General features: G+C 41.5%; 2 protein-coding genes across 16 annotated transcripts in view; one reads left to right on the top strand and one right to left on the bottom strand.

Annotated features, from left to right (window-relative positions):
- The first annotated feature begins 2,814 nt into the window (after positions 1–2,814).
- Positions 2,815–6,117, top strand: LOC124151598. 2 transcript variants are annotated; one of them, XM_046524130.2, is made up of 3 exons: positions 2,815–2,940; positions 4,473–4,751; positions 5,931–6,117. In XM_046524130.2, exons 1-3 carry the CDS (start codon positions 2,904–2,906, stop codon positions 6,062–6,064), a joined length of 450 nt encoding a protein of 149 aa, XP_046380086.2. In that variant the 5' UTR covers positions 2,815–2,903; the 3' UTR covers positions 6,065–6,117. The 2 variants fall into 2 exon arrangements, with proteins under 2 accessions (XP_046380086.2, XP_046380087.2); XM_046524131.2 differs by having other exon boundaries at positions 2,839–2,940; positions 4,476–4,751.
- Positions 6,118–8,424: 2,307 nt separating this feature from the next.
- The window catches only part of LOC124151613 (basic proline-rich protein-like), a 42,711-nt gene continuing 36,877 nt past the window's right edge, over positions 8,425–14,258 (bottom strand). For all 14 annotated transcript variants that reach the window (XM_046524151.2, XM_046524150.2, XM_046524154.2 and 11 more), the window contains 5 exons: positions 13,743–13,769; positions 11,931–11,969; positions 11,640–11,748; positions 10,316–10,390; positions 8,425–9,642 (listed from right to left, as the gene is read on the bottom strand). In XM_046524151.2, the coding sequence (XP_046380107.2) occupies positions 10,321–10,390; positions 11,640–11,748; positions 11,931–11,969; positions 13,743–13,769 (245 nt within the window). In that variant the 3' untranslated portion in view covers positions 8,425–9,642; positions 10,316–10,320. The remainder of the gene's footprint in view (positions 9,643–10,315; positions 10,391–11,639; positions 11,749–11,930; positions 11,970–13,742; positions 13,770–14,258) is intronic.

Raw genomic sequence — 14,258 nt, 5'->3', positions numbered from 1 at the left:
GGTGAGTGATCCACACGGAAGTAGGTCTTGATGGGATCAAAAGTGTGAGAGAGAGATGTGTTAACACGCTCTTGTCCCCTTACATTCAGCCTAACTACCACCTGAAAATGTCTACACAGTGCCATCAGCAATGTAGCGGTACAAGAACATTCCACATGTTTCTTTTAGACACTATCACCTTTGATTTTCTTACCTTTGTAATTTAGAAGCTTGGACAACATGATTACATGACGCTTTCTCATGTTCAGCAACTTCTTTTTTCATTGTACGACATTTGAGGGCTACTTCTTGCTCCATTAAAAGGCGAATGCTTTCAACTGATGAATGCGCAAGAAGTGACTGTTTTCACCCGATGAAGGAGCAAGAAGTGAATGCTTTCACCTAATGAAGGAGCAGGACGTAACTCCCAAATGTCGTACAAAGAATAAGAGAAGTTGCTATCCATAAGAAAAGTGTCATGTATTCACACTATAACCGTCAGCGGTATACTGGATCGGAAATTTGCCCACGACGCTAACATCTAAATGTAGTAAATTCCTCACGACTGCTTACAGTAAATAGTACAACATTCATGACGACTAATAACTGTCCAAACACAATGCAATGAACGTCTACCGAATCTCAACAGAAACAATGTAATACAGTTACAGTCGTTTTTAAACAATAAAATACACTTCCATTTAACACTCTCCCCTTTCAAAGAAAGAATGTTTGAACATAGAGAGAACTTTCTTTGTTAATTAACTGATAAAAGTACAAAAACTGCTTTGTACAGTAGATAATATTAAATGATAATTAAGAGAAATGTTAACATGAATGCAAATCATGTTTGCAGTCACAACGGACCACATTCAAGCAACTCGAGACAATGCATCAGCAATCCCGTTGTCTTTGCCTTTAATCTGCTTGTAAAGATGGGCTCCATAGCATCGGGAGTTGGTACTTGTTCTTCATTTTATGACGAAATGTCAGTGGATTGTGTTGAGTGTATACTTGAATAGGAAACAAAGTAGACCCAGAGTTATCTTCTACATGTTGCATGGCTAACAATGGAGCAACATTTCCTTTTTCAAAGGAGGAATAATTCCTCTGATGTTTATCAAATGTTCGTCAAGAATAACAAACAGAATGATCAAAGCCTGATGCATCATCCTGCAACAGGACAGCTCCAGCACCAATGTCACTAGCATCTTCTGTCAATTGGAATTTTTTTTCCAAAGTTTGGTGCTTGGAGAACAGGAGGATTCATGAGGATCGCTTTCATTTAAAAGCAGCCTGCCATGTACAATTGCTGTCCCAAACAAATTTGCCCAGCAAATAAGTGAGTGGGGCCACCCAATGTGAGAAATTTTGATACAATTTACGGTAGTAACCAGGCATACCAGGAAATCTCTTAAGTCTATTGAATAATGCACGGATCCTCTTCAGGTGTTCGTCCTAGTCCATGGCATTATTGCTTACATTATCAACGTAGGCTTCGACTTCCTCAATAATGGTTGTGGCATCATTTTGTTTTGGTTAAGTCCATCCGGAGTCACACAAGCTGATACCCACATGGCACGGTTAAAATACTCCAACAAAACCAACTGTCTCAAACTATCAAAATTACCATTGACATTTTTTGAAGTACACCACCTATCAAACAGAGTTTCCTTTTCCCTTGCAAACTCGTTGCTTTTCTTTCGTAGACCTAATCGTCTGTCTGTAAACTTCAGGAACCAATTCATAAGCCTTCAAAACGTCAGCCTATCCTCCTATCAATAGGTAATGCAGAATAATCTTCATGAGCTTTTCACCTCAACACACTCTGCAACAACATGGTCCACTGATCTTGCGGCCATTTCAAACTGTTAGCCACCTTATCGAAATGTAGGAAAAACTTCTCCACATCACGCTCAGAGAAGGGCGGAACTAGTTTAATCTGCTTGGAAAGATTAATATCTTTTCCAGCTCCGGATCTCAATTTTTCCTTCTCAGCTTCGATTTCCTCAAGCCGATATAATCTCTTTTCTTCTTCCTGCTTCCAATCTAATTCTTTCCTTTTCGTTCACTGCCTCAATTTCTTTAAGCCGTTTTTTCTCTCTCAAATTCTAATTTTCTCAAAGCCAAAACATCAGTTTTTTCTTCAATTGAAGCCAAAGCATCATCATCCATAATGATTGTGTTATGAGATTCGAAACACATGGATACCAATTTCTTCAGCCCCAAGTAATACGATTATATTATTAAAATGAATAGTAATTCATCATTATTCGCTGTCATCTGATTGTCTGTTCCGAAACAACAACCCCCGCCCGTACCCCAATTCACGTCACTATACCCACCACACCCCAACCCCAAGCCCAACACACTGAAGTTAACATTTCATCGTCATCACTCCCTCCCCCAAATCCCCAACCACCGCCAATACTCAAACACACACACACACACACACACACACAAAACACACACACACACTCAAAACACACACACACACACACACACACACACACACACACACACACACACACACACACACACACACACACACACACACACACACACACACACACACACACACACACACACACACACACACACACAAACACCCCCACACACACACACTTGACTTCTGCTTTAATAACGTATATACTTTTTACTGCAGGAACATAAAAGCGACACAGCCCTTTCTATAATCATAATCAGAAGAAATCTCCCCTGTAAGCAGAGGCCAATGTCTGATTATGACTATTTCATGAGCATGTGTTTGTGTATCATTATGAAATAGTGATGATACCAGGTGCTTGTTTTGAACATTATCCAATCTGGCCTAGCTTGTGACACAGGCTTATCTTATCTTGTCGCACCTGCACCTAGGTTTGGTTGAAATAGAAGAGCACCTTTACATCTGTGAACACTTCAAGATGGTTACAGCAATAGTTGTGTTGGGGCTCTGCGCTGGTATGTATTTATATATGTCTGCAACATATACGTCTGAGTCAACACATGGCTCATCTAGTTAGGGTGACTGGAACTTTGTCTCTTGAGGCTGCTCAGTCGCTATTCTTAACATCGTGAATATTTTTTCAATTTGTGTTTTTATGTGTACATTAAAGATAAACGTATGTGCAGAACACACACGTACAATATGTTCGTCATGTTGTTAAGGAGAGAGATCGTTGTTTCAAATACATTTTAACAAAGACGAGTGGTACGAGGTACGAGCTGTAGGCCTCGGAGTATCAGTGTAGTGTGTCTTTGTCATCGTCATTCTCCTACCAAAAGGGACGGCCTCTGTGGTCTAGTGGTAGAGCGTCCACCCGGAAAGAGAAACGTAGGGGGTTCGATCCCCAGCCGCATCATACCAAAAGACGTTAAAAGATGATAATTGTTGTTACCCCTCTGGCGCTCGGTGCTAAAACAACACTTGCCAGCTCGGTGTTATTTTCATGTCTGAGTGGGATATTCATGTTAAACCTGTGTGCTAGCACTATAAAATTAGTCTGGACTAGCACAATAAGCCAAAACCACACACGTGGATGCGCGTTGTATAACAGTAATAACTTTGGAAGCGACGTTCAACCTCATTTCACTTCACCTCACCTTCGGGCGGTCGGGTAGCCTAGTGGTTAAAGCGTTCGCCTGTCACGCCGAAGACATGGGTTTGATACCCGATATGGGTACAATGTGTGAACCCCCGCCGTGATATGGCTAGAATATTGCTAAAAGCGGCGTAAAACCATACTCACTCATTCACCTCACATTCAAAAGGAAACGCAAATGTATTTTTGGTGAAAATGTGACAAATGTGGGTCAATGATTACTTTAATGTTTCAACATTTTAAGTCTGCAGTCATTATGTGTATGTCAACCCAGGGAGTCAAGAACCGCCTGGCACCAAGAAGCGTCAATGGAAGTATGAGGGTACGAATCAGACTTTGGTGACTGGTGGCGCTCTCACCCTGTAGTGTCGGTGCCAGTCATGGCACAGTCTGCAGTTGTATGGGGCGCTGTCGGACTCTGCTATGCCAGAGATGATCGATAGGGTTCAAATGTTAACGAGAGAGGACCTGCTTGTGTTTAGGTATGCCGTTGTGAGTCGTGGTCTGAAAGTTTGCCATTCCACAAAGCGACCTCAGCGCCACGACTGTGGTACGTCAGTGTTAGTGCCCTAAGATCGCTTTGTGGAATGGGATGTCAGGTGGTTGTGTTGGTACAGATTCCACCTGAGACCTACAGAGCCTCGGGGATCACCGTCCTGATATAACCTGAATACTTTTCGAAGCTGCGTTGAACCCGACTCACTCACTTATTCAGTGGACACGTAAAACCATCATGTCCATTCATCTCCAGATTTACAAATTACAATGTCATATATGAACTCTAAAGTGTTCGTGTTTAACTTTAATGTGAACAATTTCGCTTTATCCACTCGGCAAACCCACCACCACTAATCTGACAAAGACTTAATGTCACCACATGGCTATTTTCAGCAGTGGTACAAGGTGTCCCTTTAAAGCGACAGTTGGGGATCTGTATTCAGGGGTGTACACATGTCGGCGTTGGAACCTCCAATGGTTGCCCAGATGGTCAGACCTGCCGGAATATGGATGGGTGTGATCACTGGTGTCAACCCATCTGTATTGATACGTGCTCGCCCCCGGGAATTGGCGAGCTGGACCCTTGTCCTGCAGGAAAAAACTGCACGTTTAATGGCTGCGGGTATATGTGTTTGAGTGTGGTGCTCAAAGGAAGAAGCATCGCGGAACCAAGTATGTATTTACATGTGGCAGCCACACGCCTTCCCATTATGTTTATATGGAATACTGTAAGGAACATTCTCGCGTGATTAACTTTTCAAAAGAAAATGCGACATTTTCGTGAACGCGAAATTTTATCCATCCTCGCTTTCTTGCACTTTAGGCATATCTGGCTTCTTTACAAAGTTCTAGACTGCAGCAGGCGAGAAGATGGAAATGCCCCTCACAGTATTCCGTAGTTTTGTGGTTGAAGAGGCTATTCATCCTGACCCCCGAGGGAACCCAATCAGGTGCTAAAAAGTTATTTGATCATGGTTACAACATTCAAGTCCTTTGAACACGTTTTATGGTAGACATCAGTGAGTGAGTGAGTGAATGAGTTTTATTTTACGCCGCTTTTAGCAATATTCCAGCAATATCACGGCGGGGGAACCAGAAATGGGCTTCACACATTGTACCCATGTCGGGAATCGAACCCGGGTTATTGGCGTGACGAGCGAACGCTTTAACCTCTAGGCTACCGGACCACCCCGTAGACATCAGTGACAAAAGTGATGTGCAAATAATTGCATATGTTGACCTGTCCCATTTGGTGAACTATTCAGGTGAACAATTTGGTTGTCTTTGCATGTGTTTGTGACGGGTGTCAACAGAGGGGCAATTATTGGTAATATTGGTCATCTTATTGGCAACATTTGGTCTTATCGGTAACCTTTGGTTTTATTGGTAACATATGACCTCATTGGTAACATTTGGTCTTATTGGTAACATTTGGCCTCATTGATAACATTTGGTCTTATTGGTAACGTATGGCCTCATTGACAACATTTTGTCTTATTGGTAACATTTGGTTTTATTGGTAAGATTTCGTTTTATTGGTAACATATGGCCTCATTGATAACATTTGGTCTTATTGGTAACGTATACGTATGATCTTATTCGTACGATTTGGTTGTATTGGTAAGATTTGGTTTTGTTGGTAATATTTGGTCTTATAGGTCACGTTTAGCCTTATTTGGAACTGACGACATTTGGTGTAAGTGGTCACATTTGAACACATTAGGACACATTGTTTCTTATTGTCACATTGTGATCTTGGTCATATTTGGTCACTTTGGCAACATTTGGTCACATCTGGTTGAAGTTCCTCCAAATCTATGTGTGAGTGTTAACACTGTTGTTCCTCCTCAGAGTGCCCCCCGGTGCTGTGTGAGATGTACTGTTCTAACGGGTTCGCTACTGGAGCGGATGGCTGCCCAATGTGCAGCTGCAACAGTAATGCACTCCCTGTGGACCTGCAGAAGCTGTTTGGGACCCTCGGCTAGATGATGTGAATGCAGACAGGTTGAAATAAAATATTAGCTTTTGAAACAGTGAATGAAATTACTTTTACTGATGTGAGGTGAGGTGAAATGGGGTTTAACGTCGCGTCCAAGATTATTGCACTTATATAGCGACGTGAATGTACGTGTGTGTTTGTGTAGCTGCTTGTACTAGTCCGGACTGATGCCGATTTATAGTGCTAGCTCACTGAGATACCATGTCGCAGTTTAATATTAATACCCCGCTCAGACACAGTATACTGACTCCAAGCCGACCAGTCCTTGTTTTAGCCCCTTAATGCCGAACGCCAGACAGGGTAACAACAAGTACAATCTTTTAACGTCTTTTGGGATGACGCGGTCGGGGATCGAACCCCGGACCTTCCGCTCTCCGGGCGGACGCTCTACCACTAGACCACGGAGGCGGTCACTTTTACTGATACATACAGACTGAAATATCCCCAAAAGTTCATCACACAGTCATACCAATATTAATACCATAGTCATACCAATGCCCTATGTTACGTGTCGGTTCCCAGATTGAAAGAACATGTTCACCCAGAAATCTGTACGTAAAAGAACTTAGTGAGAAACCAAAATTCAGTAAACTACGTTTATAACAAACACGCTTATAACGAACTGGCCGATATAACGAACTTATTTTTTAGTCCCAGACATTGGTTCTATATATACTGTAAATATACTTATAACGAATTGCGGTTATTACGAATTAAGATCAGTGGTCCCTTATAATTAAGTTCGTTACAACCGTAGTAAATTCAAACTGTTGGAGTTCAGATGAAGCGCCCAACACTGAACATGACGAGTCTTGTGGAAGACCACCTTTAATTTATTGAAGTACACCCACTAGATTAGCATCTTATAATTAAACAATAACACATTGAGGACAACAAAAGGATCAGATAATGTCAGACCTGTTCGGCGTTCCACAATCCTCTGTGACACTATTGTATGGTAATTGTGGATATGCCTCTCAATTCCGTAACGTGAAGGTATGATTGTTAAATATGCACAGAATGCCAACATAAGAACAGTTCGAGTACTTTGACCACCTCAGTGGGGACCGCGAACACGGGTACATTCAGTGGATTCTAAAGGCTCGGGTATAGATACGGTGAGGTGAGGTGAGGTGAGGTGAAGTGGGGTTAACGTCACGTTCAAGAGAAAATGATTGCATTATATAGCGACATGCATGCATGAAATAGAATCCATAATATGTTTGTACAAATCAGATATAAGTTGAGATAATAGTTGAGTTAGCGGCGTACGTGTACGTGTGTGTCTGTGTGTGTCTGTGTGTGTCTGTGTGTGTCTGCTTGCACTAGTCCGGACTGATGCCAATTTTGTAGTGCTAGTCCACAGTGATACAATGCAACAGTTTAACATGACTCCGATCCAACCAGTCCTTGTTTTATCCCGAAATACCGGGCACCATGCAGGGTGACAGAAATTACCATCCTCAGAGCTTCCTCACCCTCCATACTCGCCAGACCTGGCACCAAGTGATTTCCACCTATTTCCTAAACTGAAAGAACACTTTCGCTGAAAGCGCTATGACGACAACGATTCCCCCAAAGCTGCCGTGAATGGGTTTTTCAGGGTGGCTTCACAACACTTCTTCCTGACCGGAATTGAGAAGCGTCTCTATCGATATGAGAAGGGTACTGAAAAATAGGGAGATTATGTTGACAAATATAGAAAAAACACTTTAGCAATTGTTGGTTTTGTTTGTCAGGCTTTTTGACCAGCCCTTCTTCACTGCACCCTGGTTCTTGTTGGTGCAGCATCCGACTGGGGGTGCCCCAAGTGGCAGGGTTTCAACACTGACAAAATAAATATGTTGTTCTACATTGTAGAGTGTGTGAGTGAGTGAACTGTGTTTAGCGCCGCTCTGATTAGTATTTCGGTTTTATCAGGGACGTCAGCTCATTTAAAATCCCCTGTGGTGAAGATCTCAGACGTTTACCTGGAAACCCACGAGCACGGGAATAGTGCTGACAAACTTTGAATCATAATGAAGGCGAATGTGGGATTCAAACCCCCGATCATCGGATTCTTGCCCACCTAAGGGACGTAACTCTTCACAGCGAATTGAGGTGCCTTGATGACCGGGCCACCATACCCCCTGATATCTGTGAGTAAACGAATATGGTGTAACGCCCCTTTGAACAATACCCCAGAAATTAGCATCACACATTTTACCCATAGGGGGATCGAACACAAGCCTTCTACGTGACGAGCGAACGCTTTAGCCACTAGCCTACCCGACCTCTCCAGTTAACTGTAGGCTACTACGTAGAGTTGGACTGGAAACGAAAAGAATCAGAACGCATAAATTATATTTGTAATTATTATTTTATTTCTATTTAAATACATTTCGCCTGAAACAGCCATTTTTGATAAATGAACGCAGGACTTTCTATACACTCGTTGATTCATTGTTCCTTGCCACGTTGTTCTCGCTACCCCAGACCCAATACAACACAGGGACGCACACAACGGGAGCATGCCTCTTGCAATTACACGATCACACATATATTCCGATGTCTGACGCTAGTTTAGAGAATAACATTGACCCGCGACACTTAATATATCAGGTAATACAAGATTGTATTGGAATTGGCTTACACAGTCAATAATCAGTCATAATTTGTAAAACATATATACTGCGCAAAAGAAGTAGAACAACACCAACAGTAGGAAGGTTGTGTGTCGCAACACCCATCAGCCATGGCTAACTGTATTCATGTGAACAAATATGTGTTCTTTAACTTGTTTTGAGTAGTATAATGTGTAAATCCAAGCGGTGAAGTAAGACACGGCTACCCTGGGTTTGGTGGCACAGAGGAGTATGTGTTCCTCAGAGAAGCTGCCACCTTATAAACAAATACAAGGGATTCAACAAATCAACATAACCTGTATCCCTCAATTACCCCAAAGGTCTAGTCGTAGGTTTTGCATCTTAAACACATTTAAAACAATAACTATCATAAACATAGAGCAATGGGTTTTTTTTGCTTTAAGAAAAAACAAAGAAATATTTAAAAAATAAATAATTAAATATAAGTATCTTAATAGAGCAGCGTTTTGGCTTTAAAAAAGAAAAAAAATGTGAAGAATTATTTTATAAAAGTTAGAATCATTTGATATAAGCAATGATCTTTTCGCTTTAAAACAGAAAAAAATAATTAAAAATAAAATATGTTTTTAGAAAAATAAGTATCATAAATATAGAGTAATGTGTGTTGCTTTAAAAAAAATATTGTATTTTGAACAAAGCTTCTCACATGTAGACAAAAGAATGAAAGAACAGATACTAATCTTGTCATATCACTACCCCTACAACCGTCTATCTTCTGATACAAAGATGAAGAAGCAGCTATGGTCGACGGGTCTTCTCCGATATTGTACAATGTGTCTTCTCTGTCGGAACGGTCTATGTATATAATATTGCTTTCCGGTAGATCAAATCCTTCCTGGTGAAGCACTGTATTGGCATCGATGTTGCAAGCACGGAATATCGCCTGAAAACATCATACCTTACTGTAATAGTTCAGCGTCTGTAAAAACAAAACAGGGCGTATGTAAATACACACTCTTAGATTGACTCCACAGCATAAATTTGTCCAAATATATACAGTCAACTACGGTTATAACGAACTCAAAGGGACCACTAATTTTAGTTCATTATAACCGTAGTTCGTTATAAGCATATAAACAGCATACATGCATCACTAAAAAATAAGTTCGTTATATCGGTAAATTCGTTATATCGGTCAGTTCGTTATAAGCGTGTTCGTTATAACCGTAGTTTACTGTACATCTAAAACACAGTTATGTAGAAAACTTAAACGAGTAAGAAAATGTATAAACGTTTTTAAAAAAAGATTATTTTGAAATGACAATAATGCCCAGTAGAAAACTGCGGACACTTTGTTCATCGTTGTATGAAAAATATTATATTGACAACAACAATCCACGCCGCCGGGGTACGATGGGACGCTATCAACCAGTCAGCGAGCCTGACCGATCGCGCCCGATCGATTTGGCTGCCTGATACGACCAGGGCTCTGTTCCACCAAACGATCGTAGCGTTAAGATACTTTAACATAGGCTTACGATAGTCGTAACGCTACGATCGCTCCGTGGAACGGGTGGTTTCTGGGGACCAGTTCTAACCTTGAATCCTCACAAGGTTGTAACAGTAATATTGACGGAATACATGATACTTGCCAATTCTATTCACAGAGAACCCGCGTGGCACCGATGTAGAACTCATTGCTACACACACTGCCGCAGTCGTTGATGCTGAAACATATGAGATTCCTTCATCACAGGCGATGAATTCAACATCAGTATTAACTGTTATAGTTCAGCTCAAGAATCTTTGTTTCAGAATTGGATATCGTGCATGTACCTATGTGCGTATTTAAATAAAAACACTTATTCCATTTATCTCGATGTAGACAATAGTATATTAGGTATCCATGATGTAGCACTATTTCAAATCTGAAGTTTTGTCTACTTTCTTTGAAAAGTGGAAGGCAATGGTGGCTTGTCATCTCAGGCACGGCTATTTGCTGAGCAGAGTAGCGTCCCTTGGGCACGCCAGTAACGTATGATCATGGGTTCGAATTCCGGTTCGTTCCCATAATGTTTCTAGGTTTGTCAGCACCATACCCGTGCTCGTGGGTATTCACCAAAGTTCTTAACGTCTGAGGCCTACATCAGTTCGGGCTTTCCTCTCACATTAAGCTGACACGCCGTGATATAACTTGACAATGTTCAAAGCGGCGTTAAACCCAACTAACTTCCTCACTCACTGGCAGTGTGGACAAACGAAAACAAAGTGATTTTTATCTCAGACACACGGTAATTAGCTGATGTACATTTTGCTTACAATATGTTAGTGCCAATGTTGTTGTATGACGCAGAATGTGCAATTAAGGGAGTGACACATTTCATTTCGACAGACTTAACACAGAGTCGGCAAAATTATTAAATATCACAGAGGCGGTCGGGTAGGCTAGTGGTTAAAGCGTTTTCTCGTCATGTCGAAGACCCGGGTTCGATTCCCGACCTATTCCCGACAGCATTTGTTTCTTTACAGCACCCGTGATAATCCGGGTCAGTACAGGTTTCAGCAACCGATACTTGCCGTAAAAGGCGCTAGCGTTTGTCGACGACTAACGGGATCGGGTGGTCAGGCTCGCTGACTTGGTGGGTGCATATCATTGTTTCCCAATTGCGTAGACCGATGCTCGTGATATCAATCACTGGATTGTCTGTTCCTGAGTCGATTATTTACAGACCGCCATCATAAAGCTGGAATATTGCTGAGTGTGGCGTTAGAGAACAAACAAACTAATCCTATTTACAGCGATGTGCATATGGTTTTGGTAATGTTTCGTTTGTCCACACATACCCCCTACACACCTACAACCCAACCCCTACCCAAACCCTAGCCCACCCCTGCCCTCACCCCCACCCTGAACCCCACCCCAAACCCCACCCCGAACCCCACCCCCACCCCCACCTTTGCTTGCTGACTACGTACATGCATTCGGCTGTTGGGTTGTTTTTACATCGGCAGAAGTCTCTGTTCCATAAGGCCATGGCTTGGTGCGGCTGGGAGCAGTCAGCCCTGGGCGCGTTTCTATAGCAACCTTGAAATAAACATGACATGTTAATCACAAAAATCTCTATGATGTATCAGAGACTACTACTACAAAGTCTTGTAGTGCAGTGATGTCAAATACAAGTTCTCATCGAAGACGCACGATGGCAATACAGCAGGTTCGACTCCATCAAGGTTAAAGGTTTGTGAGGCACCCACTGAAATACTTACTTGGGACCCGTGGTAGTGTTTTGGCTATTTCAATGACATCTGAAAATAAACGGTAAAATATGTAAGCGAGTAAGATAGTTAGGTTTAACGTCATCACCTGCACTATTTGAGTTATATCTAGGCGGGAAACAGAAAATCCTGATCATGACGAATCATGATTTGAGTTAGTGAGTGAGTATAGTTTTACGCCGCTTTTAGCAATATTCCAGCAATATCGCGGCTGGGGACACCAGAAATGGGCTTCAGATGTTGCAGTCATGTGAAGAATCGAGCCCGGGCCATCGGCGTGACGACCAAACACTTTAACCGCTAGGCTACCCCACCGCCCCGCTAGTGTTTGGACCTGCGGTGAGAGAATTGTGGCACATTCCAGGGACGTAACTTTGCACACTGACTTACGATTGTCTAGACAAGTCCAATAAACAACATGTTTTGAATACACAAAAAATAAATAACTATTTAAGGCACACTGCATAAATTACTGCGTGTCAAGTATGATCGACTATACAGTTCTATGCTGTATTATATTTTGCTATGCTGTTTTACATTACACTCAGCTTTTCTTTGCTGTTCTACGTTGTACTATGCTTTTCCACGTTGTGCTATACTGTTCTACGTTCTACAATTCTGTTCTATGCCGTACTATATTTTTCTATCCTGTTCTACATTGCACTATGCTGTTCTACGTTGTACTATACTGTTCCATGCTGTACATTATTTTTCTATGCTGTTATATATTGCACTATGCTGTTCAATACTGTTCTACGTTGTACTATGCTGTTCTACGTTGTACTATGTTTCACTATACTGTTCTACGTTGTACTATACTGTTCTATGCTGTAATATATTTTTCTATCCTGTTCTACATTGCACTATGCTGTTCTACGTTGTACTATACTGTTCCATGCTGTATATTATTTTTCTATGCTGTTATATATTGCACTATGCTGTTCAATACTGTTCTACGTTGAACTATACTGTTCTACGCTGTACTATGTTTCACTATACTGTTCTACGTTGTACTATACTGTTCTATGCTGTACTAAATTTTTCTATGCTGTTCTACATTGCAATATGCTGTTCTACGTTGTACCGTGTTTTTCTACGTTGTGCTACGTTTCACTATACTGCTATATTGTTATATTTTGTTCTACATTGCACTATGCTGTTCTACTTTGTACTATATTTTCCTATGCTGTACTACGTTGTACTGCGTTGCACTATGCTGTTCTATGTTGTGCTGTACATGCAACGTTACACATTTTGTTTCATAGTGAACTACGGTGAATTACAGTGTACTATGCACTATGCTGTTCTATGTTGTGCTGTACATGCAACGTTACACATTTTGTTTCATAGTGAACTACGGTGAGTTACAGTGTACTATGCACTATGCTGTTCTATATTGTGCTGTACATGCAACGTTACACATTTTGTTTCATAGTGAACTACGGTGAATTACAGTGTACTATGCACTTTGTTGTTCTATGCTGTTCTATGTTGTGCTGTACATGCAACGTTACACATTTTGTTTCATAGTGAACTACGGTGAATTACAGTGTACTATGCACTTTGTTGTTCTATGCTGTTCTATGTTGTGCTGTACATGCAACGTTACACATTTTGTTTCATAGTGAACTACGGTGAGTTACAGTGTACTATGCACTATGTTGTTCTATGCTGTTCTATGTTGTGCTGTACATGCAACGTTACACATTTTGTTTCACAGTAAACTACGGTGAATTACAGTGTACTATGCACTATGTTGTTCTATGCTCTTGTTACAACACTCTACCCTGGATCTAGTCTCACCGAACAACCTGTACACGTGTAGTCCATCTGAAACATAGAACAGAAACACGGTGAAACCACCTGATGTATACTGACACCCATTTACAACACAAAACACCAGTGGTAGATGATGATAGTATGAGAACTACGTTAACAACATATCTAACGAAGATAGCGACTTGACCAGCAGTGATTTACTAGGGGTGATTGGTATGTTCTGAACCTCTCACAGAAAGACTGGACCTAAGGTGTTCTATATTTCCAAATAATCCCCTTCGACAATGATACACTTTTACCATCGAGATTGTGGGGATTTCGTCCCAGCTTCGTAGAAGTCCTCTTGGCTGTCCAAAGCGTTACCCGCAGCTGCTGTGAAGTCATTGTTCGCGTTGAAATGGTTCCGGTTTAGAGCTTTGTTTATGTTCGAGAATAGATGGACCTGACAGACCAAGATCAGGTTCGTGCTGAAGGAGTTCAAAGCTATGCTCGTAGATTGAAGCCATGGCATTGACTGATTTGTACTCTGGCGCATTCTCC

This window comes from Haliotis rufescens, unplaced genomic scaffold (assembly GCF_023055435.1).
Source record: "Haliotis rufescens isolate VD_foot unplaced genomic scaffold, xgHalRufe1.0.p SCAF_33, whole genome shotgun sequence".
NCBI lineage: Eukaryota > Metazoa > Mollusca > Gastropoda > Lepetellida > Haliotidae > Haliotis > Haliotis rufescens.
The sequence above is the reverse complement of the archived record's forward strand: the minus strand, read 5'-3'. Positions and strand labels throughout refer to the sequence as shown.

What these genes read in the sequence shown, in the direction of transcription:
- LOC124151598 (XM_046524130.2), top strand. Translation starts at nt 2,904, where the DNA reads ATGGTTACAGCAATAGTTGTGTTGGGGCTCTGCGCTG. An exon ending in TGTGTTGGGGCTCTGCGCTG is followed by an intron (nt 2,941 to 4,472) that starts GTATGTATTTAT and finishes GGCTATTTTCAG; the next exon opens with CAGTGGTACAAGGTGTCCCT. An exon ending in AAGAAGCATCGCGGAACCAA is followed by an intron (nt 4,752 to 5,930) that starts GTATGTATTTAC and finishes GTTCCTCCTCAG; the next exon opens with AGTGCCCCCCGGTGCTGTGT.